Source organism: Petromyzon marinus, chromosome 59 (genome assembly GCF_048934315.1).
Source record: "Petromyzon marinus isolate PM22_M1 ecotype Great Lakes invasive population chromosome 59, UKy_Petmar_22M1.pri1.0, whole genome shotgun sequence".
Lineage (NCBI taxonomy): Eukaryota > Metazoa > Chordata > Hyperoartia > Petromyzontiformes > Petromyzontidae > Petromyzon > Petromyzon marinus.
Genome location: NC_133725.1, coordinates 5,912,265 through 5,940,011, shown reverse-complemented (window position 1 = coordinate 5,940,011; position 27,747 = coordinate 5,912,265). Strand labels below are relative to the sequence as shown.

General features: G+C 49.5%; 1 protein-coding gene across 1 annotated transcript; it reads right to left on the bottom strand.

Annotated features, from left to right (window-relative positions):
* Positions 1-791: 791 nt before the first annotated feature.
* Positions 792-25,130, bottom strand: LOC116955394 (stomatin-like). Its single transcript, XM_032976444.2, has 7 exons — positions 24,959-25,130; positions 15,831-15,934; positions 11,271-11,343; positions 9,710-9,792; positions 8,125-8,328; positions 6,818-6,952; positions 792-5,994 (listed from the first exon to the last, which is right to left on the bottom strand). The coding sequence occupies exons 1-7, from the start codon at positions 25,035-25,037 to the stop codon at positions 5,791-5,793; spliced, it is 882 nt and encodes a 293-aa protein (XP_032832335.1). The 5' UTR covers positions 25,038-25,130; the 3' UTR covers positions 792-5,790.
* Positions 25,131-27,747: the final 2,617 nt, after the last annotated feature.

Sequence of the window (27,747 nt, the reverse complement as noted above, 5' to 3'; positions counted from 1 at the left end):
TGCATTCTAGGTTCAGCTCTTCGGTTGGTGATTCTACGTGCGCCTGTAAGCCAGCTCTGTGCAGGCAAGGCTTCGTGGGTGACACAAACGTTAAAACTCCCTTCCCATGAGCGTTTGTGGAGCCATATAGCCTGGCTTGCCTAGAGACAACGACGGTGCAGAAGAATGTGGACTCCCACCTGTTCCATCTGTATGGGATAGTGTGTTGCTCCCTCGCACTCATGTTCTGTAGGGAGTTCTACGATCCTGCTGTGCCGAGTTCGATTCCCGCTCACGGCCAAAATCAGCGACGACTATCTGAAGTGGTCCTGGACGACCCCTAGGTCTACTCAGCCTCAAATAAACATCGCCACGAGGGAGACAAAGGTGGTCGGCCGTGGTGCTGGCCACTGATAGGTGCTACTCACTAACAGCACTCGCCCCAAAAGTATTTTAAGGCTAAATTTTGATTTAAAGCTTTCGTGACTGCAGTAATTCATATTCTTAGTTCTTTCGGTAAAGTCACGTTGAAGGGAAACAACAAAATAATAAAATATATATAAAACAATAAAAATTCTCACGACGTTTCGACCATAACACAAACGGTTTGTGTCATGGTCGAAACGTCGTGAGAATTTTTATTGTTTTACATATATTTTATTATTTTGTTGTTTCCCTTCAACGTGACTTTACCGAAAGACCTAAGAATATATATTTTAAGGCTGTAAGGGGGGGGATCTTTGTCTTGTGACTTGCAGTGTGGTGTTTGAACACAGGTATGGATGAGACGAAACAGTCTGCTGGAGCGCAGGTTGGCAAGGTCGAAACATTTTATTGTAATGAATAGCAAAAATGTGAATACGTACGTGGCTTACGACATGACTCGACCTATTCCACTAAGCAGGGCTATACACCAAACACCGAATACGACGACGACGGTCTACTTGCGACGAAAAAAAAACCACACCAGCGCAAGAAGCGAATTGACACCACACCACTCGCCCGGATCACACAGCAGCTTGGCTACAGCCGAGGGCCTCTGACATCAGCCCAAGGGTCGCCACGCCCTGCCTGAGCTTGAGCGGGTATAGGCCGGCGAATTGATTTTGGCATTGTGTTGAACTTTATTGCAGTACACTGCACAGTTTCGATCATAGACCTAGGCCGATTTCATACATAGGCTTTCACGACCAATGATTCGTGATTCGTTTTTTTTTTGGGTTCGGTTGTGTGGGTATAATGTCAATTCGAGCCCTTTCACTCGAGGTCTGAGCTCTTGATAACATCTGATGATACTGGATGCCATCTCTACCGAAATGCCGCATACAAGCACCAAAACACTGTGTCAGCATTTCTGCTCCTGCTGAAATACCACGTCGATGGACACATTTTCCTGGGTGGCAGCTTGACTGCGTCGTTGGGTGGTGGAAGGTGCACGGCCGTAAATTTAGAATCGCAGCAACACGATCTGACCCCCCCCCGCCCCCCCCCCAAAAAAAACGAATCATGAATCAGGCCCAGGCCCAGGGCCGCCTTTAGAAAATACGCACAGGGCTTGGTGTCGCGGCAAACCGCGGTGCAGAGCCAAATCGGCCTGCGAGCGGCAATGTTGCCAAAAGAGCTCCTCTAGCGCAGCACCACGACGAGGTTGAAAATGTTTCCTTTCTAAAATTAAACAACGACGAGAGGACCAGCCGGGGGGGGAGTTGTGCCGGCCTGTCCCGTCCCCGCGCGCCGGTAGCGGCGAGGAAGCGACGGAAACCGGACAATACTCCCAAACTCGGCGGCGATAACGAAGCTAAGTGGCTAAACGAGCAGCACCGATACAAAAGCAGATATTGACCCGACAACACCTGTTAACACTGCCCACGATAATACTGCGGCATGGGTTGGCGATCACGAAACACGTGCGCTCCCTACCAAACGTGACGGTACGACGCCATTCACCGACGCAAAAAAAAAACACTGGCCAAATGTGCTCCACCACATCCACCGCCACCCACCACCACCACCACACACAGAGAGAGAGCGAGAGCTGGGTGGCTGAGGCACAGGCACTCAGAGACAGGGTGGATGGGGAATGCAATGACCACAGATCTCACAGAGTGGTTCTGAAGGAGGCGTTTGAGGTAGGTGGGTGTAATCAGACTGCACCTGAGATTGAGTCAGCCGAGTGGACACGACAACGCTGAATCCGCGAGAGGACACAATTATGCATCCTACAGTTCTGCGCCCGTACCTAGGACCCATGTCGAACAAGAGCGGATCGTTGCCCACGAACATCCGGCAGTTCGCCAGCGTTGGATCAAGCAGGGCAGACTCTGCTGATGATGACACACTGAATATCAAAACCGGTCCAGGGTTTCGCTTGTGTTGCACCAAAGCTGTTGAAAATTGTGCACTCGCAGAAGAAAGGCCGCGCGGCTGATGGAGTGTGTACGAAAACAATTACTTTTGTTCACGTCGAGGGACGCATACTGTAGGTATCCTGTTGCGTCCAGTCTCCACGATGATTTATTCAAAATGGCGACGGACTCACGGTGCCTCTACTCAACTCGTCACGTCACACGCCGATGAAGGGACGCGCGGCGGCTTCACGCACGTGCACACCCCCCACCGCCCACGCTCTCGTGCCTCTGCAACGACACGACGTCACAGCGACGTCGCTCGTCCGCGCGGCACACCGGCAACACTCGCGCATGCGCACGGACACGGCGGAACGACAGCCGGAAGCCACCTACCCCCTCCCACGCACCCCGTGTCGGCCTCAGCCCGCGGGGGTCTCTTGGTCTCTCTCGCCAGCCGCACGCCACCAATTTCTCTACCTCCCTCTGTGCATGCATTGGGCCTCCCGCTTGGCATGTCACGATGCACGGTAGCCATCGCAGAATTACATACGTGGACAATACCGTTCACCCCCCACCCCCCTCTCCTCCTCCAAACCGCCCCAACCCCCCAAAGGTCAAAATAATGATGATTCAAATCAACCATGAATTATCCATTGTAAGCGTGGTGAACACAGCCGATCTCTACAGGCTGCAGTAGGATTGCGTTAACAGGGGCAGTGCTTCCCAACTTGTTTAACTCGATGGTAATCCTTTCAGCTTTCTCGTTCATGGCACACACTAATCCTTTCAGCTTTCTCGTTGTTCATGGCACACACAACCAAAAAAAGCCACGTGGGCCCTTGATCATGGCTGACCATGATGTGTGTGTGTGTGCACGCGCATGTGATACGGCTGGCGAACATAACCCCCACCCCCTCGGTGGATGTCAGTCGGTAGCGCTGTGGTGGTTGTAAGCAATGTCACTTGGGGAAGGACGATGCCAATCGCCTGTTAACCCTTCTGGCACTCACAGTGGCCACGGTGGCCTCTGGAAGGTTGCGAGGGGCTGGTAAATCATTCAACTCAATTACCGAAAAAACACAAAAGCTTGTGCCGCAGGCCCCGGGGGTACGGGCATCTATGACATCTCCTGGCCAAACCCGAGTTGGCCGAGCCAGGAGACTAAATCCCCACCCTCCGACTTTCTCCAGGAACAGCAAAAAACCACTAAGAGTGGCCACGTGGAATTTTCGAACGCTCAGTGCGGAGGAAAGGCTACCACTTCTTTGTTGGGAACTGGACCGGTACTTGCCGGACCGATGTGGAGTACAGGAGGTCTGGTGGACTGGTTCTGGCTCCAGTCACTATGAGGAATGGACACTCCTCCACTCGGTGCAGGAAACTGCCAAGCAACAAGGGAGTGGCTCTTCTTCTGAACAGAATAATGAAGGGGGTGTGGGAGCATCGCAGTAAGGTTTGGGAAGCTGTCCCAGGCTACTGTGGGCTCGCTTCCCCATCAACGGGAGGTGAGGAATAGTGGCGATGCTGGCTTATGCCCCCACCGAAGATGAACATCAGTGGAGGCATGCAGGTAAGGCTGATGAGTCAGATGCCTTCTATGAGTTGTCACGGGTGCAGCTAAAGTGGCACCTTGGGATAGAGTCATCCTATTGGATGGCTTTCATGAATGAGTGGATCATGACGCAGACACCTGGGCTGGAGTGATTGGAAGGCATGGGCCAGATCAGCTCATAATAACGGGAGGCTGCTCGACTTCTGTGCAGCCCATGGGCTTGTAACCACTGTTCCGGAATGAGCATATTCACAAAACATCATGGATGTACGCCGGGGCCAAGAAAGAACATCTGCTGGAGTATATAGTGACAGACCAGCGAATGCGGGCCCATGTCCTTGACGCCAAGACCTACTGTGGAGCTGATCTGGCCACTGACCATCAGTTTGTCATCTGTAATATGCGCCTGCCATTCTTCCACTACGCTGGTCGGCATACACTCTGGACCTCATTCAAAACCCGCAATAGCCAGGTCTTGGCTCGCTGATGAAAGTAGCGAGGTAGAAATGTATCATCGCTTGCAACTCGGGCTGGCATCGTCCCCCCCTCCTCCTGATGCCGAAGGGAAATGGGCAAGGTTCAAGAATGTGGCTCACGCAGTTGCAATGGCCACGTTGGGTATGCAGCTCAGACCTCCCCAGAGACCCTGGCTGACGAAGAAGATGATTCCAGTTCGCCGAGAGAAAGCGACAGGCCCACTCCCGCCATCTGCAGCATCCCACATCTGAGAATGAGAAGGCTTACCACAGCCTTCGCTTGGAGGTTCGGAGAGCCGTGCGGTGCTGAAACGACGAGTGCTGGTCGCGGGTTGCTGAGGAAATGGCAACGGTTGATCAATAAAAAAATATACCATGGCATGCCTGGATTTTTTTCTTTGGCACGCCAGTCGTAAAGCACTGAAATCGGGGTGAAACCTGTCCGGCCTTGACCTCAGCAGTACAGGAAATGGCATGATCTTTGTTCAGGTGGCAGAAGGAATTGAATTGCTCTGAGATCTGGTGCCAACGTGACAACCGCCAGACAGACACACAAAAGCCAGGATCCACCGGGGGCAACTTTAGGTCAACCGTTGCCAGCACTTGGCACCAGCAATGGTGACTGCAGCGCTTCCCATTGTAAAAAATCTCGTTGCTAAGCAAATTTCTAGTCTTCTTCCTTCGTATGGATTAATAGCAGATTAAAGATGAAATTTTTTTTATTGTTACCCACAGCAGATTTCGTCCGTTCCTCCTTTAAACGAGCGAAGAAGTGAAGATGGGCAACTGGGACAGTGACATCCAATCAGATCACAGGCAGAGGTCATGTGACTGCTGCCTAACGTCACACACACTCTTCATTTGGCAAAAACGGCGGCTTCAATTCTGAGTGGGATCTGGACGTGGTATGATGGCGTGATGGTGCGATGCGATGGTGCCGCATGACGTCGTGGGTGAGAAGTTGCGGAGGGGTGTGACGGTGTGGTGTGATGGTGTTGATGTCCCATAGTAAGCATGATGTGCTTCAGCCATATCAGCAGGTGAATACAACCAACAGATTAATTCGCAGCCTTGCGGAACCCACCACTGCCAAACAAACGCGCCGCGCTGATTGGCTAGAGAGAGATCTCCGTCGCCCTGTGCCCGTTCCCCAACAAAGTTGCCACCACCGCTAACGCTTTGCCGGTGACGGTCGGCGGCAAACGATCTCCCGACTAACATTCTCCCCAGTGCATCACGGCCTTAAGACACTTACCCCCCCAAGCTGCGGTGGATGGGGGGGACGAGGGTGTGGTGTGGAGGCGGGGGGGGGGCGGGGGTGTGGTGTGGAGGCGGGGGGGCGGGGGTGTGGCGTGGAGGCGGGGGTGAGGTGTGTGGAGAGGGGGGGGCGGGGCCGAACGCGCCGTCACTGCCGCCACCGCCGCCTCAAGAGGCCTCAAGAGGCGGCGGCGGTGGGCGTGACGAACCCGCGCAGCAGCTCCACGGGCAGCGGAAACACGATGGTGGAGTTGTGCTCCGCGGCGATGGCGTTCAGCGTCTGCAGGTAGCGCAGCTGCATCGCGTTCGGCGCCTCGGCGATCACCATCGCCGCCTCCTTCAGCGCCCGCGACGCGTCGCGCTCGCCCTCCGCCGCGATCACCTGTGCGTGGGGAAGGTCACGGGTGGGGTCACGAGTCACGGGGGCGAGGGCCACGTGGAGATCATGCGCTCGCTGGGTCACGCGGGTTGCGGAGGGGTGGGGGTGGAGGGCGCGGCAACGTGGCAGGCGTTGATTTATTGTCCCGAGCCCTGCTGGGGTATTGCGGCGGTGACGCGCTGAACAGTTGGACCCGAAGAGTGACCAACGTGGAAGTGAGAAAGCAAGAAAAAGGTTGCGTATAGAAGAAGACCCCGATTCAGCCAGTGGTGAGCAGGAAACCGGCACTATTTGGACACGTACGTAGGATGCGCAACAACAGCGACACTGAAGGTGTTGTCGTTGTTGTTGTTGTTTGGGAAAAATGGAAGGGAACGGAAATTGAGGAAGACTCGAACAGAGAATGGCTTGACGACGACAAAGAGATTGGTGCCAGAATGATGTGGCACTACTTGAGCACATTGGCACAAGACAGAGAGGAAAGTGGAAACAAATAACGAAATGTGCAGTGGACACTTATGGGCAATCTGCCCATGGATCGTGATGATGACGACACTGAACTTTACCGCAGGGTGCTGCATAATTATGATGATAGCGCGAGGCAAACTGAGAAATAAGTGCGGGTTTTGCGTTCGGAAAAGGTGTCAACCCTTGCGGGTAGGCCTAATGTGGCCGTGGGCCGTGTGAAGTAAAATCACCGGCCGAGGGTTCCCAAATCATCTGGCTATGGGTGCTGTGTCGATGCGGGGTCTAAAATGGGGGGGGTTCAAGGCCCCCCCCCCCCCCGCCACCCCCCCCCCCACCACGTCGCGGAGTGGCGCATCACCTTGGCGCGTGCCTCCCTCGTCGCCTCGGCCTCGGCCGCCATGACACGCTGCATTTGCTGGGGCAGCTTGATGTCGGTGATCTCCACGCGCTCAACCTTGATGCCCCAAGAGTCCGTAGCGTCGTCCAGATTCATCTGCAGGGAGGAGAAGGGAGGCGCGGGGAGAGTGGAGATGTGAGCAGAGGGGAGGAGGCGCGGGGAGAGGGGGAGGGAGACGCGGGGAGATGTGTGGAGAGAGGAGACGCGGGGAGAGGGGAGACTGGTGGAGAGAGGAGACTGGTGGAGAGAGGCGACTGGTGGAGAGAGGAGACTAGTGGAGAGAGGAGACTGGTGGAGAGAGGAGACTGGTGGAGAGGGGAGATTGGTGGAGAGGGGAGACTGGTGGAGAGAGGCGACTGGTGGAGAGAGGCGACTGGTGGAGAGGGGAGACTGGTGGAGAGGGGAGACTGGTGGAGAGGGGAGACTGGTGGAGAGAGGAGACTGGTGGAGAGGGGAGACTGGTGGAGAGAGGAGATTGGTGGAGAGAGGAGACTGGTGGAGAGGGGAGATTGGTGGAGAGGGGAGACTGGTGGAGAGAGGCGACTGGTGGAGAGAGGTGACTGGTGGAGAGAGGAGACTGGTGGAGAGAGGCGACTGGTGGAGAAGGGAGACTGGTGGAGAGGTGAGACTGGTGGAGAGAGGAGACTGGTGGAGAGAGGAGACTGGTGGAGAGAGGAGATGTGTGGAGAGAGGAGACAGGTGGAGAGAGAGGACTGGTGGAGAGAGGAGACTGGTGGAGAGAGGAGACTGGTGGAGAGAGGAGACTGGTGGAGAGGGGAGACTGGTGGGGAGGGGAGACTGGTGGAGAGGGGAGACTGGTGGAGAGGGGAGATTGGTGGAGAGAGGAGACTGGTGGAGAGGGGAGACTGGTGGAGAGAGGTGACTGGTGGAGAGGGGAGACTGGTGGAGAGAGGACTGGTGGAGAGAGGAGACTGGTGGAGAGAGGAGACTGGTGGGGAGGGGAGACTGGTGGAGAGGGGAGACTGGTGGGGAGGGGAGACTGGTGGAGAGAGGAGACTGGTGGAGAGAGGAGATGTGTGGAGAGAGGAGACTGGTGGAGAGGGGAGACTGGTGGAGAGAGGAGATTGGTGGAGAGGGGAGACTGGTGGAGAGAGGAGACTGGTGGAGAGAGGAGACTGGTGGAGAGGGGAGACTGGTGGAGAGAAGAGACTGGTGGTGAGAGGAGACGCGGGTAGAGGGGAGACGCGAGGTGTACGGTGAGCGTACCAGCGTGGCGAGTGCACGACGGGTCTTAACGGGTAGCTCACCTGCATGGCGTGCGCGAGCTCGGAGCGGTCGGACAGGATCTCGGCGAGCGTGCGCGTGCCCAGCGCATTGCGCAGCGTGGTCTGCGCGAGGGTGCGCGTCGCGCCGTGCGCGTCCGACACGTTGGCCACCGACATGATGGCGTCAGCCACGCGGTAGTACACCACGCCGTCCACCGCCACCGTCACCGAGTCCTTTGTCAGGATCTGCCGGGGGGAGGGGAGGGCGGGGGTTGGGGGGGTTCATCCGTCACCCGGCCCGTCGGTGCAGCGTGCAGGGGGTGGCAACCCGGCGTGGCGGCGGCAAAGTACTCCGAAGAGGCATTTTAATCTTATTCGGTAAGAAAACAAAAAAAACCTCAATATTTCAAGGGGAAAACCGGAAGACCCGGAGAAAAATACACGTGATGACCAGCAAGTATCGTCAAGCTCAGGATCGAACCCACGAGCTCCTGTATACCGGGCGAGGTCGTTAACATCTCGTCAACGCGGCGCCCCAAACTTGCAATGCTTCAGTTTAACAAGCAAATGATCAAAGTCGTGACCTTTACAGTGACAAACGTGAATTTTGAGTTGCACCCCTACTGCGCACGGTGGAAAGCGTGGGGCGTGTTTTCGCCAATGCCAGTTATATTGTGGGGAGTTTTTTTGCTTTGTTATTTTTTGTTTTAAGCTATTGGAGGCAACTGTAGAACGCAGAGAACACATCCAAACTCCACACAAGCAGCTGCCCAAGTCGCAAAATTAAACCCCCCGGTCCTTCGTGTGCTGCGAGGCATACGAGTTTATCCACCCCTGCGCCGCACCGGGAAATTATTTTAAGTGACCCGTGCACCCAGGAGGGGTTGGCGGATGAATTGACACGGAGCAGAACGGATTCTTGAGTGAGAATGGACACTGCCCAGATATGTTACCACACCAAGGCTGTACTGAATGTGTGTTTGTGTTAATTGCACACAAAGTGAGAATGGACACTGCCCGGATATTTTACCACACCAAGGCTGTACTGAATGTGTGTTTGTGTTCATTGCACACAAAGTGAGAATGGACACTGCCCGGATATTTTACCACACCAAGGCTGTATTGAATGTGTGTTTGTGTTCATTGCACACAAAGTGCTTCTCACAAGTGAACCACAAGACCTCGCTGATCTCGCAGCGGCTTTTGGCTAGCCACCGAACAAAGACGTTCACCACATCGCGCGCTTTCAGATGCGCCTCTGCGGCCATCCCGAACGCTCTGCCTTCCGATGTTAGGAAGTCACCTGCGCGAACCACTTTTAAGCCTCAAATAAAAGCGAATTTACGTAGGACTGCTTTTTGCGCTTCGTTTTGTGTCCTTCACCCGCACCTCCGATTAGCGCGGTTGGCTAGGTACGTCGCGAAAAATGTTCAACAGGGTTTGAATGTCATTTTTGTCGAACTGAGAGATCAGCGTAAAGCCTTACTTGCCACGGTGACCTGGGTAAAATAACGCCGCTGTGGACGTGCGAAGCGTGGGGAACCACTTGCCACCGTGGAAGTGAGCCAGTTCCGGCGTGACCAACGCAATTACCTGAGGCCCAACTCCCAGTCACTCATTCGCGTACCTCCTGGGGCGGGATGTCAAACGTGATGGTTCTCATATCGATCCGTATAAACGTATCCGTGCAGGGAACCACCCAGAAGAGCCCTGCACACACAAAGACAAAGGTCCCCCCGTATAGCCTGTGACAGACTGTTGGGGCAAGTGCTGTTAGCGAGCAGCGCCTGTGAAGGCCGGCACGGCACGCGAGGGGGTTGGGTGGCCAGCAGAACGCCGGGCAAGCCTTTGTCTCCGTCAGCGGCGATGTTTACTACACACCGCACCAGGTACTCGATTGAGGCCGAGTCGACCTAGGGGAGGCCCAGGACCGGTTCAGATATTCGTCACTGGTGTTGGTAGCCATGAGCGGGGGGGCCGGGTTTGTAGCGCAGCGCGCTAACCGCTACACAACACACACACACATGGACAAGCTCCCTCATTTAGCCCTCAAGGGACTGTTGGGGAAATTGCGCTTATGAAGGCCTCTACGGCGCCGGTGAATCCGAATCAGAAACTTCATTCACACTGAAAGAATCCGATGAGCTATGGAGGCTCTTTTTCACATACATTTTCTTCATACAGTTTACAATGGAACTGCTCCCCCCATATACACACACACCACTCAACTTACATGAACGCAATTTGTTTCCGTCAGCGTGCGTTTCCCTCCGGTCTGTGCCCTGCGAGTGTGCTGTGCATTTGTACGTTTTTAACAAAAATACCGCTTTCGAATAAAATAATAGCGCAAGAGACGGAGGACACCCCTGTCACATGCCATGGTGAGCAGGTTTTGGCTCACTCAGCCACGCAACTTTAGCATGCCCACCATCACGAAGGTCCTTTAAAGACGAGCGAAAGGTCAGGGACCCCCGAAAGCATGAAGTATAACCCAGAGCCCTGGTCAACTTATGTTATCATAGATAGGCCTTGACCACGTCAACAAAGCAGAGATATGTGCCCTGTTGCAGCAGTCGTGGTGGTGAGCGTGGTCCGAGAAGGACGTGGTGGTGAGCGTGGTGGTGAGCGTGGTGCGAGAAGGACGTGGTGGTGAGCGTGGTGGTGAGCGAGGTGGTGGACGTGGTGGTGGTGAGTGCGGTGAGAGGACATGGCGGTGAACACGGTAAGAGGACGTGGTGGTGAGCGTGGTGGTGAGCGTGGAGCGAGAAGGACGTGGTGGTGAGTGCGGTAAGAGGACGTGGTGGTGAGCGTGGTGAGAGAGCGTGGTGGTGAACGTGGTGGTGAGCGTGGTGGTGAGTGTGGTAAGAGAGCGTGGTGGTGGTGGACATGGTGGTGAGCGTGGTGGTGAGTGTGGTGGTGAGTGTGGTAAGAGGGCATGGTGGTGGTGGTGGTGGTGGTGGACGTGGTGGTGAGCGCGGTGGTGAGCGCGGTAAGAGGACGTGGTGGTGAGAGGACGTGGTGGTGAGAGGACGTGGTGGTTAGCGTGGTGAGAGGACGTGGTGGTGGTGGTGAGCGCGGTGAGAAGGCGGTGGCGAGCGCGGTGAAAGGACACTGGCAGCGAGTGCGGTGAGTGCGGCGAGTGCGGTGAGTGCGGTGAGTGCGGCGAGTGCGGTGAGTGCGGCGCTCACCGGGGCCGCGGGCCCGTCCCGGCAGGATGCGTCCCAGGCGGAAGATGACAGCGCGCTCGTACTGCTGCACGATCTACAGGGCAGGGGGGCGCGGAGTCGGGGCAGGGGCGGTGTCGCGGAAGGAGGCTCGTGAAGGACGCTGCTGCTACTGGGCAGAGGAGCGACGCTCACAGCAGCAAGCTGAGCAGCGAGGTGGCTAAAACGCGGTGGGCCGGCACAGTAGGGGGCACAGCCGGTGCGTCCGCCAGTCGTCTCACGTCAACCCACGGCACCTGGGTGTGTCCCTTGACCTCCCGTCAGCGAGCCCTCGACAACTTCACGTGGCCCCAGCTGCCACTGCTATTCGGTGGCCTAAAATATGGCTCTAGATTTTTTGGTGTTATAATTTATTTACGTAGTTTACTGTTAAAAATTCGGTCACAGTCCCTATGATCACTGTTACATTGCATTTATGGCTTTTATTTTGGTGATTTCGAAAACGTTTTTTTTGGGGTTTTGGCCATGTTTTTGTTTATTGTAGTACAGAGTTAGACTGATGGCCTTAATCTAAGTTTTCTTGTGGTTGTTGTTGTTGTTGTTTGACTTGCATCCCACTGGGATTTTTGCACACAGCGTTGGTGTACGGTGCTATTTCAGGAATATTTTGATGTTTTTTTTTTTTCCCTGGATTTTCTGTTTGCACAGTCAACACAAAGTCACTTTAAGATGTTTTTCTTGTTCGTGTTTTTTTTGTTTGTTGCGGTTGCACCCGATTCAAGAGCCGAATGGCTCACAACAGGGCTCTAACCAAAATAAATGAAACTATGGAACTATGGCCTCGAGGTATATCTGGCCTGGCACGGGCGCTGTGGTGGTGATGCCACTGTCGCTTAGTGGCGGCTATTGGCGTTGGGCAGTCATGGGCAGCAGCAAGTTGGCATGAGTCGCCCCGCTCTTGGGCGGCCCTCATTTCATTCAGGCGAGACGGGGGGGGGGGCGGATGCCCAAATTTGCCGCTATCCCACATCTGCCCCTCCACGGAAAATAACCAGTGTAAATGAAAGTATATATATTTGTTGTTTTTTACACATCTTATCAGCCACGTGACAGGCCTGCCTGGCGGTGCATAATGTCAGCAGCATTGGCTCAACACGAGCAACAACAAAAAAACACTCTGGACAGGTTTTGAAACTCGGTGTCTCATCGGCAGCGTGAGGCTCGCTTGAACCAATGCTTCGTGAATTGTGAAGTTGTTCATAGGCAAGGACTGGCTGCGACATTCAGTGTTTTATCGGCAGCGTGAGGCTCGCTTGAACCAATGCTTCGTGAATTGTAAAGATGTTCATAGGCAAGGACTGGCTGCGACATTCAGTGCTTTTACCCTCTGGTTCTTTCGGTAAAGTCACGTTGGTATAAAATAAAATAAAAACACGACGTTTCGATTGCAACACCAGCAATCATCATCAGGTGGGAAAACCACAGCAGGAATTGTTTTTGTTGTTGTTGTTGCTGAAGTGGGAGAGAGATGCCGTGGTAAGAGGTTATATAGGTAAGAGAGGGGGGAGGAGCAAGGAGGGGGGTAGGGGGAGCGTTGCGTGGACGCTAGGGGAGGGACGTGAAGCTGGACGGGGGGGAGTGGGCGGGGCTAGAAGTGGGCGGGTCTAGAAGTGGGCGGGGCTGAGGGAGCTGGGAATGCGGGGGGGGGATAGACTAGTGCCCGGCAAAAATCACTGCACCTGATATGAGTTAAGTGATGACGTCAACCTGCTGCTCTATATAAAAGCGGGAGCAAGCGAGGGCTTTACCATTCTGGCGAATTGCCCGATGATGCTGGATGTATTTACCAGCGAAACGTCGTACTCAAACTGTAAATGTTGTGGATTCACTCTTCAACACACCGGTGGGCTAAAGTAGTGAATTATTTGTCTTTTGTCAACGTGACACTTTTTTTTGCTGATTGGCCGTGTCGGGTGGTGGAGGGTTACGACACATTTATAAATAAACGCGATCTAACCCAAAAACCTTTATTATGAATAATATTGGTCGCGAAAGCCTACGTGTTAAAATAAACAGTTAAGGTTTAACCTGGTTAATAACATCCTTCCTACCCCCCCCTCTCTCTCCCCCATCTCCTACCTATATAACCTCTTGCCACGGCATCTCTCTCCCACTACAGCAAAAAAAAAAGAAATCTTGCTGTGGGTTTTCCCACCTGATGATGATTGCTTGTGTTGCAATCGAAACGTCGTGATTTATTTTAATGTTATTTCCTACCTTACGTGACTTTACCGAAAGAACCAAAAAGAGTGTGGATTCCTGCAGTCACGAAAGCTTCAAATCAAGATTCAGTGTCTTGATTTGGCCTTTTCAAAGGTCTGTTTTATGTGGGGCTTGAAAGTCAGGCTTCTACCCACGAGTGTGCGTGTTACAAATGAACCACAATACCTTGCTGATCTCGTCAAGGACCATGAACCGTCACACAAAACTCCGGTCATCCTCGCGAACCGTCGAACAAAGACGGTCACCGCATCGCGCGCTTTCAGATGCACTTCTGCGGCCTTTTGGAACGCTCTTCCATCCTATATTAGGAAGCCACTGGAACTATGCACTTTTAAATTTGAATAGAAAATTCGTTTCTTTATGACCGCTTTTGGTGCTTAGTTTGTTGTCCTTCCCCGGCACCTCCGATGAGCACGGTTGGCTACGTACGGTGCGAAAGAAGTTCAACATACAGTACATTACAGTGTGTACAGTGCCGGATTAAGCTAGTGCGGGGCCTGTAGCATGGTGTTATAAAGGGGCCATAAATAAAAAATATATTAAAACATACATTTTTCACTTGCATATTAAAGTAATTGATTTTTTTTTCATTTGCTATACAGCCAGATAATACGACACAAATCGCTTACCTTAAATACCCAGTCGTTCGTAAAAGTTGAAGGCGGTATAGTACTATAGTAATAGAGCAAGTGCAGAATCACTGAACCGGAATTGATAGCTTGAAAGTATTTAGCACGGGGTCCTTGAAAGTGCGGGGCCCATAGCATATGTAGATACTACTTGTGTAGCTACTACATATGTAGTAGCTACACGTGCAGCTACTACACGTGCAGCTACTACACATGCAGCTACTACACATGCAGCTACTACACATGTAGTTACTTGTGTAGCTACTACACATGTAGTTACTTGTGTAGCTACTACATATGTAGTAGCTACTACATATGTAGTAGCTACACGTGCAGCTACTACACATGTAGCTACTACACATGTAGCTACTACACATGTAGTTACTTGTGTAGCTACTACACATGTAGCTACTTGTGTAGCTACTACACATGTAGCTACTACACATGTAGCTACTACACATGTAGCTACTACACATGTAGTTACTTGTGTAGCTACTACATATGTAGCTACTACATATGTAGTAGCTACACGTGCAGCTACTACACATGTAGCTACTACACATGCAGCTACTACACATGTAGTTACTTGTGTAGCTACTACATATGTAGCTACTTGTGTAGCTACTACATATGTAGTTACTTGTGTAGCTACTACATGTAGCTACTTTTGTAGCTACTACATATGTAGCTACTTGTGCTACTAGGATAATCCGGCACTGAGCGTATACAAGGTGGGAGGAAACTGGAGTACTCAGAAAACACCCACGCATGCAATAGGAGAGAGCTCAACACACTCTGGGGCGTTCGTGGTAGTTCACGCAGGCCCGTGAAGTTGTCCAATCAGATCACATTGCGGCTGCCCCGAGTGGGCAAAGGGGATGGCGACGTCAAATCAGATCGCAGGGCAGAGGTCACGAAAACTGCTCCCAGACTTAATGGCGGCTTCATTGTCGAGTCGCATCTGGACACGGTGCGATGGTGCGATGGCGTGTGTCGTGTGTTGTGATGTCACGGTGCGATGTCGTATGTCGTGTGTAGTGATCTCACGGTGCGATGTCGTGTGTTGTGATGTCACGGTGTGATGGCGTGTCGTACTGTTGTGATGTCACGGTGCGATGTCGTGTGTTGTGATGTCACGGTGTGATGGCGTGTCGTACTGTTGTGATGTCACGGTGCGATGTCGTGTGTTGTGATGTCACGGTGTGATGGCGTGTCGTACTGTTGTGATGTCATGGTGCGATGTCGTGTGTCGTACTGTTGTGATGTCACGGTGAGATGTCGTGTGTTGTGATGTCACGGTGTGATGGTGTGTCGTACTGTTGTGATGTCACGGTGTGATGTCGTGTCGTACTGTTGTGATGTCACGGTGCGATGGCGAGATAGGAAGACGGCACAATGCTGTGTCCCCATGGCGTGGAGCCCATCAGTGCTAACCAAACGCGACGCTCTTAATTGGCCAGAGCGAGATCTCCATCGGCCAGTCACATTCCCCTTCAACGTTGCCGCATCCGCTCATGGTTTGATGCGTCGCTGGTGACGCCTGCCAGATACAGTTGCCCTGGATCTGGCCAGGTTCATCAGCACCCCGAAAGAGGACGAGCGAGTGACCGTGGGGCACGGCGGTCAGGCAGGCGAGAAGCGGGGGGGGGGTGGGGTGGATTGGTAGCCCAACCTTTATGCTGCAGAAGATGGAGAGCGGAAGGGTGAGGATGACGAGCAGGAGGGAGAAGGCGGCCAGGAGACACTCACAGCAGCCGGCTCTGCCCTGCTCGCTCCCTGCACGAAACGGACAACGGAGGTCGTGGGTTCGATCCCGAACCTCAAGTTTTCAGTTTCATTTTCAGTTGCATTTATTTGGGAAAAGCCCCGTGAGCCATTCGGCTCTTGAATCGGGTGCAACCGCAACAAGCTAAAAAAAAAAACATGAACAATAAAAACGTCTTAAAGTGACTACGCGCAAAACAGAAAAATCCAGGAAAAAAACAGCAAAAATCTTGCAGAAAAAGCGCCGTACACCAACGCTGTGTGAAAAAATCCCAGTGGGATGCAAGTCAAACAACAACAACAACCACAAAACAACTTAGATTAAAGCCATCAGTTGAACTCCGTACTACAACAAACAAACATGGCCAAACCAAAAACCTTTTCGAAATCACCAAAATAAAGCCATAAAAGCAATGGAACAACAGTGATCATAGGAACTGTGACCGAAATTTCACAATAAACGACATAAACAACATGTAACACCAAACCCTGTAGCCATAGCTGGCTGCATGAGTCACTCCACAACAGCAGGAGCATCAGTCGGAGTATCAAAATTTTTCAATGCACCTTTAAAGATCAGCACACTAAATCTAAATACAGATCATACTTTGCAGCGGTCATCCGGAGCGAAACATTTTATTTTATTTTAGGCCACTGAATAGCATTGGCAGCTAGGGGTGTACAACTCCTCTAGAGCAGTTTTGAGTGAAGATCTCATAGGTAGCATTCCAGACCCTGGGGGTATTAATAGCAAAGGCCCTTCCCTCCAGAATTTGTACAGCAATAAGGAATATGAAGCTGGTAAATGAGCGAAGACCTTAGGTCACATTTGTTCTGCTGTATATTTGGAGTCTGCGTGTCTCTCTCATCATCATCACGGTGGCTAGGAGATGTTAACTACCTCGCCTGGTGTACAGGAGGTCGTGGGTTCGATCCCAACCCTGACGCCTGCTGTATATTTGGAGTTTGCGTCTCTCTCTCTCTCTCATCATCATCACGGTGGCTAGGAGATGTTAACTACCTCGCCTGGTATGCAGGTGGTCGCGGATTCGATCCCGAACCTGACGCTTGCTAATGCAGTAAAACCTTGGATTGCGAGTAACTTGGTCTGCGAGTGTTTTGCAAGATGAGCAAAATTTTGTAATAGATTTTAACTTGATAAACGAGCGAGGTCTTGTAATACGAGTAGTACGTGTACGCTTTGTACTGCCGAGCGTCACGTGATCACAACTGAGCCAATGGTTCTTCTCTCTCTCTCTGCAGGATTGTGGGTAATCGTCTCCCATGCTCGGTCTGTCGGCGTGCCTCACTCGTATAGTCAACATCCGTGCGAGCGTTTACTGTTTACTATAGTACTATAGTGTTGTGACCACGTGTATACTGTTTACTATAGTGTTGTGACCACGTGTATACTGTTTACTACAGTACTATAGTGTTGTGACCACGTGTATACTGTTTACTACAGTACTATAGTGTTGTGACCACGTGTATACTGGTTACTACAGTACTATAGTGTTGTGACCACGTGTATACTGTTTACTACAGTACTATAGTGTTGTGACCACGTGTATACTGTTTACTATAGTACTATAGTGTTGTGACCACGTGTATACTGTTTACTATAGTACTATAGTGTTGTGACCACGTGTATACTGTTTACTACAGTACTATAGTGTTGTGACCACGTGTATACTGTTTACTATAGTACTATAGTGTTGTGACCACGTGTATACTGTTTACTACAGTACTATAGTGTTGTGACCACGTGTATACTGTTTACTACAGTACTATAGTGTTGTGACCACGTGTATACTATTTACTATAGTACTATAGTGTTGTGACCACGTGTATACTGTTTACTATAGTACTATAGTGTTGTGACCACGTGTATACTGTTTACTACAGTACTATAGTGTTGTGACCACGTGTGTACTGTTTACTACAGTACTATAGTGTTGTGACCACGTGTGTACTGTTTACTACAGTACTATAGTGTTGTGACCACGTGTATACTGTTTACTATAGTACTATAGTGTTGTGACCACGTGTATACTGTTTACTATAGTACTATAGTGTTGTGACCACGTGTATACTGTTTACTATAGTACTATAGTGTTGTGACCACGTGTGTACTGTTTACTACAGTACTATAGTGTTGTGACCACGTGTATACTGTTTATTAAAATACTATATTGTTGTGACCACGTGTATACTGTTTACTACAGTACTATAGTGTTGTGACCACGTGTATACTGTTTACTACAGTATAGTGTTGTGACCACGTGTATACTATTTACTATAGTGTTGTGACCACGTGTATACTGTTTACTACAGTACTATAGTGTTGTGACCACGTGTATACTGTTTACTATAGTACTATCGTGTTGTGACCACGTGTATACTGTTTACTATAGTACTATAGTATTGTGACCACGTGTGTACTGTTTACTATAGTGTTGTGACCACGTGTATACTCTTTACTATAGTACTATAGTGTTGTGACCACGTGTATACTGTTTACTACAGTATAGTGTTGTGACCACGTGTATACTGTTTACTACAGTACTATAGTGTTGTGACCACGTGCGTACTGTTTACTATAGTGTTGTGACCACGTGTATACTGTTTACTACAGTGTAGTGTTGTGACCATGTACATACTGTTTACTACAGTACTATAGTGTTGTGACCACGTGTATACTGTTTACTACAGTGTTTTGACCACGTGTATACTGTTTACTACAGTATAGTGTTGTGACCATGTGTATACTGTTTACTACAGTACTATAGTGTTGTGACCACGTGTATAGTGTTTACTACAGTACTATAGTGTTGTGACCACGTGTATACTGTTTACTACAGTATAGTGTTGTGACCATGTGTATACTGTTTACTACAGTACTATAGTGTTGTGACCACGTGTATACTGTTTACTGCAGTGTTTTGACCACGTGTATACTGTTTACTACAGTATAGTGTTGTGACCATGTGTATACTGTTTACTACAGTACTATAGTGTTGTGACCACGTGTATAGTGTTTACTACAGTACTATAGTGTTTACTACAGTACTATAGTGTTGTGACCACGTGTATACTGTTTACTACAGTACTGTAGTGTTGTGACCACGTGTATACTGTTTACTACAGTACTATAGTGTTGTGACCACGTGTATACTGTTTACTATAGTACTGTAGTGTTGTGACCACGTGTATACTGTTTACTACAGTACTATAGTGTTGTGACCACGTGTATACTGTTTACTATAGTACTATAGTGTTGTGACCACGTGTATACTGTTTACTACAGTACTATAGTGTTGTGACCACGTGTATACTGTTTACTACAGTACTATATTGTTGTGACCACGTCTATGTTTACTACAGTACTATAGTGTTGTGACCACGTGTTTACTGTTTACTATAGTACTACAGTGTTGTGACCACGTGTATACTGTTTACTATAGTGTTGTGACCACGTGTATACTGTTTACTACAGTACTATCGTGTTGTGACCACGTGTATACTGTTTACTATAGTACTATAGTGTTGTGACCATGTGTATACTGTTTACTACAGTACTATAGTGTTGTGACCACGTGTATACTGTTTACTACAGTACTATAGTGTTGTGACCACGTTTATACTGTTTACTACAGTACTATAGTGTTGTGACCACGTGTATACTGTTTACTACAGTATAGTGTTGTGACCACGTTTATACTGTTTACTACAGTACTATAGTGTTGTGACCACGTGTATACTGTTTACTACAGTAGTGTTGTGACCACGTGTATACTGTTTACTATAGTGTTGTGACCACGTGCGTGTGTGCGTAAAGCATGTTTTTTTTATTTTGTGTCCAAGTGTAGTGACTGTTCTTTAGTAACTGTGCTGCAACAATGGTACCCGTGAATGAGGCTGTAGCAGTGCGAGCGATTAATCTGTTTTAACTACAATGCAATGTTACAATTTCCGCGAAATCCTCAAAAGGAGGCGAAAGGCGAGCGTCATTGGGACGGGTTCCTTGTTAAAGTCGCACAAAAATAAAAAATAAACTATATTAATCATTTTTACATGAAAATTTTTTGGGTTCTGGAACGAATCATCTGAGTTTCCGTTATTTCTTATGGGGACATTCGCTTTGATATACGAGTGCTTTGGATTACGAGCACGTTTCCGGAACAAATTATGCTCGCAATCCAAGGTTTTACTGTAAATGTGGAGTCTGCGTGTCTCTCTCACTCATCATCATCACGGTGGCTAGGAGATGTTAACTACCTCGCCTGGTATACAGGAGGTCGTGGGTTCCATCCCGACCCTGACGCCTGCTGCTGCTGTATATTTGAAGTAACGGGTGAGGTAACGGATGAGAGTAACGGGTGAGGTAACAGCTGAGAGTAACGGGTGAGGTAACGGGTTAGATTAACGGCTGAGAATAACGGGTGAGAGTAACGGGTGAGAGTAACGGGTGAGAGTAACGGGCGAGGTAACGGGTGAGGTGACAGCTGAGAGTAACAGCTAAGGGTAATGGGTGAGGGTAACGGGTGAGGGTAACGGGTGAGATTACGGGTGAGGTAACGGGTGAGAGTAACTGGTGAGGTAACGGGTGAGAGTAACGGGTGAGGGTAACGGGTGATAGTAACGGGTGAGGGTAACGGGTGCGGTAATGGATGAGAGTAACGGGTGAGGGTAACGGGTGAGGGTAACGGGTGAGGTTACGGGTGAGGTAACGGATGAGAGTAACGGGTGAGGGTAACGGGTGAGGTTACGGATGAGAGTAACGGGTGAGAGTAACAGCTGAGGGTAACGGGTGAGAGTAACGGGTGAGAGTAACAGGTGAGAGTAACGGGTGAGGTTACGGGTGAGGTTACGGATGAGAGTAACGGGTGAGAGTAACGGGTGAGGGTAACGGGTGAGAGTAACGGGTCAGGTAACGGGTGAGGGTAACGGGTGAGGTAACGGGTGAAGTAACGGGTGAAGGTATCGAGTGAGAGTAACGGCTGAGAGTAACGGGTCAGGTAAGGGGGTCATCCATTGAGTCCTCACGTAAAAATCAGTCAACACGTGACCCCCCCCCCCGAATCCTATAGAACGGCCGATATTTAATCCACGCAGAAACCATCAATGGCTAATAATATTAACGTGTTTAAGCAAACAGATAGTCCACCGCCGGACTATCGAACTCATCTGAAGGCCGATGTAGACAAATTATTATCGAGGCTTCACCCCTCCCACCCACCCCGTTTCCTATGCGTACGGACTATATGGATGGCCCCTTTAGGGCGTGTACTAAATGTATGTGTACTAAATGTATGTGTACTAAATGGATGTGTACTAAATGGATGGCCCCTTTAGGGCACGTACTAAATGGATGCCTCTTTAGGGCACGTACTAAATGGATGCGTACTAAATGGATGGCCCCTTTAGGGCACGTACTAAATGGATGTGTACTAGATGGATGTGTACTAAATGGATGCCCCCTTAGGGCACGTACTAAATGGATGTGTACTAAATGGATGCCCCCTTAGGGCACGTACTAAATGGATGTGTACTAAATGGATGTGTACTAAATGGATGCCCCCTTAGGGCACGTACTAAATGGGTGGCCCCTTTAGGGTACGTACTAAATGGATGTGTACTAAATGGATGCGTACTAAATGGATGCCCCCTTAGGGCACGTACTAAATGGATGGCCCCTTTAGGGTACGTACTAAATGGATGTGTACTAAATGGATGCGTACTAAATGGATGCCCCCTTAGGGCACGTACTAAATGGATGGCCCCTTTAGGGCACGTACTAAATGGATGTGTACTAAATGGATGTGTACTAAATGGATGTGTACTAAATGAATGGCCCCTTTAGGGCACGTACTAAATGGATGTGTACTAAATGGATGCCCCCTTAGGGCACGTACTAAATGGATGGCCCCTTTAGGGTACGTACTAAATGGATGTGTACTAAATGGATGCGTACTAAATGGATGCCCCCTTAGGGCACGTACTAAATGGATGCCCCCCCTCCCCCCCCCTATGCAACAGGCGCCATTTATTGGCGGGAAACCGAGGGCGCCGTCCTCACGGCATCGCCGCGAAGCTCATCAACAGGCGGGAACGCTTCTTGTTAGCGAGCGCCTATTAAGGCCGGCACAGCACACGAGAGAGAGGGGGGGCGTGGGTGAGTGGTTGGGTAGCAACCACTCCCGGCCGTCTTTGTCTCCCCTCAGCGGCGATGTTTACCGCGCACCGCGTTTCGCCGGTTAGCGCGCGGCAGTGCGAATTGCAAAAAAGACAAAGGTAAAGAATCCCTCGCGTAGCGTGTAACAGACTGTGAGGGGGGGGCAAGTGCTGTTAGCGAGCGCCTATTAAGGCAGGCACGGCACACGAGAGGGGGGTCGGTGGCCAACACCACGCCCGGCCGTCTTTGTCTCTCCTCAGCGGCGATGTTTACCGCACACCGAGGTTACGCCGTTTGAGGCCGAGTCGACCTAGGGGAGACCCGGGACCGGTTCTGACAATCGTCACCGGTGGTGGTGGTGGCCGTGAGCGGGAATCGAACTCGGGTCGCCGGGTTCGTAGCGCAGCAGCGTGGCGCTAACCGCTGTCCCACCGCTCGCTCACCGCAAACACGCAACGCGATAAGGCGCGCACACAATTATACTAATACATAACACAATACATTATACTAACACATAACACAATACATTATACTAACACATAATACATTATACTAACACAACACAATACATTATACTAACACATAACACTACATTATACTAACACATAACAAAATACATTATACTAACACAATACATTATACTAACACATAACACAATACATTATACTTATACATTATAATACATTATACTAACACATTATAATACATTATACTAACACATAACAATACATTATACTAACATAACACAATACATTATACTAACACATTATAACAATACATTATACTAACACATAACAATACATTATACTAACACATTATAACAATACATTATACTAACACAATAACACAATACATTATACTAACACATAACAATACATTATACTAACACATTATACCACAATACATTTACTAACATTATAACACAATACATTATACTAACACATAACACAATACATTATACTAACACATAATAATGCATTATACTAACACATAACACAATACATTATACTAACACATAGCACAATATATTATACTGACACATTATAACAATGCATTATACTGACACATTATAACACAATGCATTATACTAACACATAACAATACATTATACTAGCACATACTAACACAATTATACTAACAATAAAACATTACACAATACAATTACAATAACACACTATACTAACACATAACAGATACAATAACACACTAATGCACACTAACACAATACGCTTACACGCAATACAACACAAACACACTACAATACAACAATAATAGTACACACACTACAACAACATAATAATAGTACACACACTACAACACAACAATAATAGTACACACTAACACAATGCACAAACACACGCACAGAGCCACATATTGTGGCCACAGCAACAGGCTCTGTATTGACAATGGATCTTTAACACCCACATTAAATCTACCCTATGAGCAGAGAATGCAACAGATGATCAACCATAACCACAACTAACCACAACATCACATACCTGTCAAATCCTTATCAGTACCCCTTACATTATTACAGACCTTATAGGTCACCCCGTGCCCCTTATAAATCGCGACGTTCATCCTACTAAAGTCCCATCACAAGCAGAGAAACACAAACCATTGTGTTTGGTGCCCGTATTCAAACGGCTCTATGGACCTGAAAACTCAATATCCCTGCACAAGAACACGTGGGGTAACCCCGTGATGGATTGACACACATCCAACATTAACCACCGCAACATTAACCACAACATTAACCACCACAACATTAACCACCAAAACGTTAACCACAACATTGACCACAACATTAACCACCGCCACATTAACCACCAGAACATTAACCACCGCAACATTAACCACAACATTGACCACATTAACCACCACAACATTAACCACCAAAACGTTAACCACAACATTGACCACAACATTAACCACCGCCACATTAACCACCGCAACATTAACCACAACATTGACCACAAAATTAACCACAACATTAACCACCACAACATTAACCACCATAACATTAACCACAACATTAACCACCGCAACATTAACCACAACATTAACCACCACCACATTAACCACAACCGCGCGGCTGGGATAAAGCCTCACAATCTCTTGTGAGCGTGGGTCGATAAATGACGGTGTTGCAATGAGAACGGCGCGATCGAGTGGTGATGATGGTGGTGGTGGTGGTGATGATGATGATGGTGGTGGTGATGGTGGTGGTGGTGATGATGGTGATGATGATGGTGGTGGTGATGATGATGGTGGTGGTGATGATGATGGTGGTGGTGATGATGATGGTGGTGGTGGTGATGATGGTGGTGGTGGTGATGATGATGATGGTGATGATGATGGTGGTGATGATGATGGTGGTGATGATGATGGTGGTGATGATGATGGTGGTGATGATGGTGATGACGATAGTGACGATGGTGATGATGATGGTGGTGGTGATGATGGTGGTGATGATGATGGTGATGATGATGGTGGTGGTGATGATGATGATGATGGTGGTGGTGATGATGATGATGGTGGTGATGATGGTGATGATGATGATGGTGGTGATGGTGATGATGATGGTGGTGACGATGGTGATGGTGGTGATGATGTTGGTGATGATGGTGGTGATGATGATAATGATGATGTTGGTGATGATGATGGTGGTGATGATGTTGGTGATGATGGTGATGACGGTGATGATGTTGGTGATGATGATGGTGGTGATGATGTTGGTGATGATGTTGGTGGTGGTGATGATGTTGGTGGTGATGATGGTGATGATGTTGGTGATGATGGTGATGGTGATGATGGTGATGCTTCACCACCACCACCACCTCCTCCCTCCCATCTCTCACCGCCCTCTCCCTTGCCGCTATCTCGCTCGGGCTCTGTGCTCAGCGGCATCGCCTCGACAGCAGCGTGTGGAGCAGCCATAATCCCGTGGTGTTCGTCTTTTTCCCTCTCTCTCTCTCCGCTCTCCCTCCTCCTCCTCCTGCTGCTCACTCGTGCACCACCCCTCCCCGCCGAACTCTCTCACCACTCACACGCGTTGGTTCCGTACAGTGCGATGGGGTTGGTGGTTGCTGGTGGTGGGGTTTGGTTTGGTGGTGGTGGTGGGAGCCACTCCTTGCCACACGATCCCTGTTATATCACTGCCACTATCGTCATCGCCGTCTCATCACGCGACGCTCATTCTCAACAGCTGGGTTGCTCAGACATCGAACCAAAAGGCGGTGGTCGCCGCTGCATCGCGCGGCGCTTTCAAGACGCGCTGCTTCTGCGGCGGCCGTCTGGAACGCTCTTCCCTTCCGATGTTAGGAAGCCCTCCGGGAGCTGCGTACTTTTTAAATCATCGTCGTCTAGATTTACAAACTCATTTCTTTAGAACTGCCTTTGTGTGTGTGTATATATTCTTGGTTCTTTCGGTAAAGTCACGTAGAAGGGAAACAATAAAATAATAAAAATATTAAAAAACAATACAATTCTCGAGAAAATGTTCTTGCTGTGGTTTTCACAGCTGATGATGATTGCTTGTGTTGCAGTCGAAACGTCGTGATAATTTTATTGTTTTATATTTTTTTATTGTTTCCCTTCTACGTGGTGACTTTACCGAAAGAACCAAGAATATGAATCCCTGCAGTCACGAAAGCTTTAAATCAAAATTTTCCTTTGTGTGTGTTTAGTTGTCCTTCCCGCACCTCCCCATTAGCACGGTTGGCTACGTACGGTGCAAAAGAAGTTCGACACACAAAGGCGCATCGCCACCTCCTGCTGCTGCTGGGTGGTGGAAATCCTCTGGGAATGATGGGACCTCGTGATCATGATGATAATGGGACCTGGTGATCATGATGATAATTAAATCTCGTGATTATTATTAAAATGGGACCTCGTGATCATGATGATAATGGGGCATCGTGATCATGATGATAATGGGACCTCGTGATCATGATAATGGGATCTCGTGATCACGATGATAATGCGATCTCGTGATCATGATGATAATGGGATCTCGTGATCACGATGATAATGGGACCTCGTGATCATGATGATAATGGGACCTCGTGATCACGATGATAATGGGATCTCGTGATCATGATAATGGGATCTCGTGATCATGATGATCATGGGACCTCGTGATCACGATGATAACGGGACCTCGTGATCATGATGATGCGACCTCGTGTGAGAATTGTGACGTAAACATTTTTGTTTTACCAGGTAATGCTGACTGAACTATTAGCTTTTTTCAGAAGACACCTGGCCACAAGTGATAGTTAAACTGAGTGGCTTGTCATCGTGTGGAAAATGTAGAGCAGGAGCCAAATATTCTAAACGCACGTTGTTTATAAATGTGGAGGGAAAAACCGGATGACCCGGAAAAAAAAATCACACCACCACAGGTACAGCGCACACTTGCAATCACCAAATATACCAAATATACAGCAGCAGACGTTAGGGTCAGGATCTAACCCACGACCTCCTGTATACCAGGCGAGGTTGTTAACTTCTCACCACCGTGGCGGCCTATGATGACATGTGAGGGTGATGATGATGATGATGGGACCTCGTGATGTACATACATGTATTGTATGTTGACCTTTTGCACCATACGTAGCCAACCGTGCTCATCGGAGGTTATGATGATTAGACCTCGTGATCATGATGCGTATCTTTGGTTGTGTAAGGAACTTCAATGAGGTCTTCATTGAAGAGTGCCTCGTGTGGACTCCCTTTGACGAGTAAGCGTCATCGGTCGATATTCCCAAATTCATCAGACGATTTTTGGAAATGATGCTGGATGTAATTACCAGCGAAACGTCACCGTACGCTCAATTTGTAAATGTGGGTTTACTTTCCAACACACCGGTGGGCTAAAGTAGTAACTAATAGTCAAACTACATGGTACATAGTCTCGGTTGCATCGCCACAGTCGCACCACTACTTACTGTGGCTTGCGCCTTTACATTTTCGGAATAAATTCCGTGGAGGCAAGTATCACAAAAGAACTAACATGACTGCACAGTCGGCATTCATGAAGTCTTCCAAGTGAGCTCTGCACAAACTCAGGGTGACTCGAGGTGTCGAGAATTGTGCCGTGCTTGTGCACAACTGCAAATGCAGATTGTTGAGCGAGCAGTTGTGTGGTTTTGTACGGACCACACAGCGGCTGCAGAAATATAGAGATGCAATCTGGTGGTGTCTGAGAGGCTATTACTGTGTAACTGTCCCCACAAAACCAACATTCCCTCCCCCAACCTACACGCTGACGTCAATCCCTGCAACCACGTGACCGGCAGTAACCACCACGGCGTTGACGATTCGTGATTGGAGCCTGCAGATGAGGAGACGTGGTCTGGGATGTGACGACGTGTGCGATTGGTGGCTGGGAATGAGGTGACAATGATGAGGGGAGGGAGGAGGGAATGGGAGACGGGGAACCGTGGGTATAAGCGGGGACGTCAGATTAGGGACGACAGGAGAGAGCTGTGGATAGAGAGGAGAGAGCTGTGGATGAAGGAGGGAGCTGTGGATGAAGGAGGGAGCTGTGGATAGAGAGGAGAGAGCTGTGGATGAAGGAGGGAGCTGTGGATGAGAGAGCTGTGGATAGAGAGGAGAGAGCTGTGGATGGAGGAGGGAGCTGTAG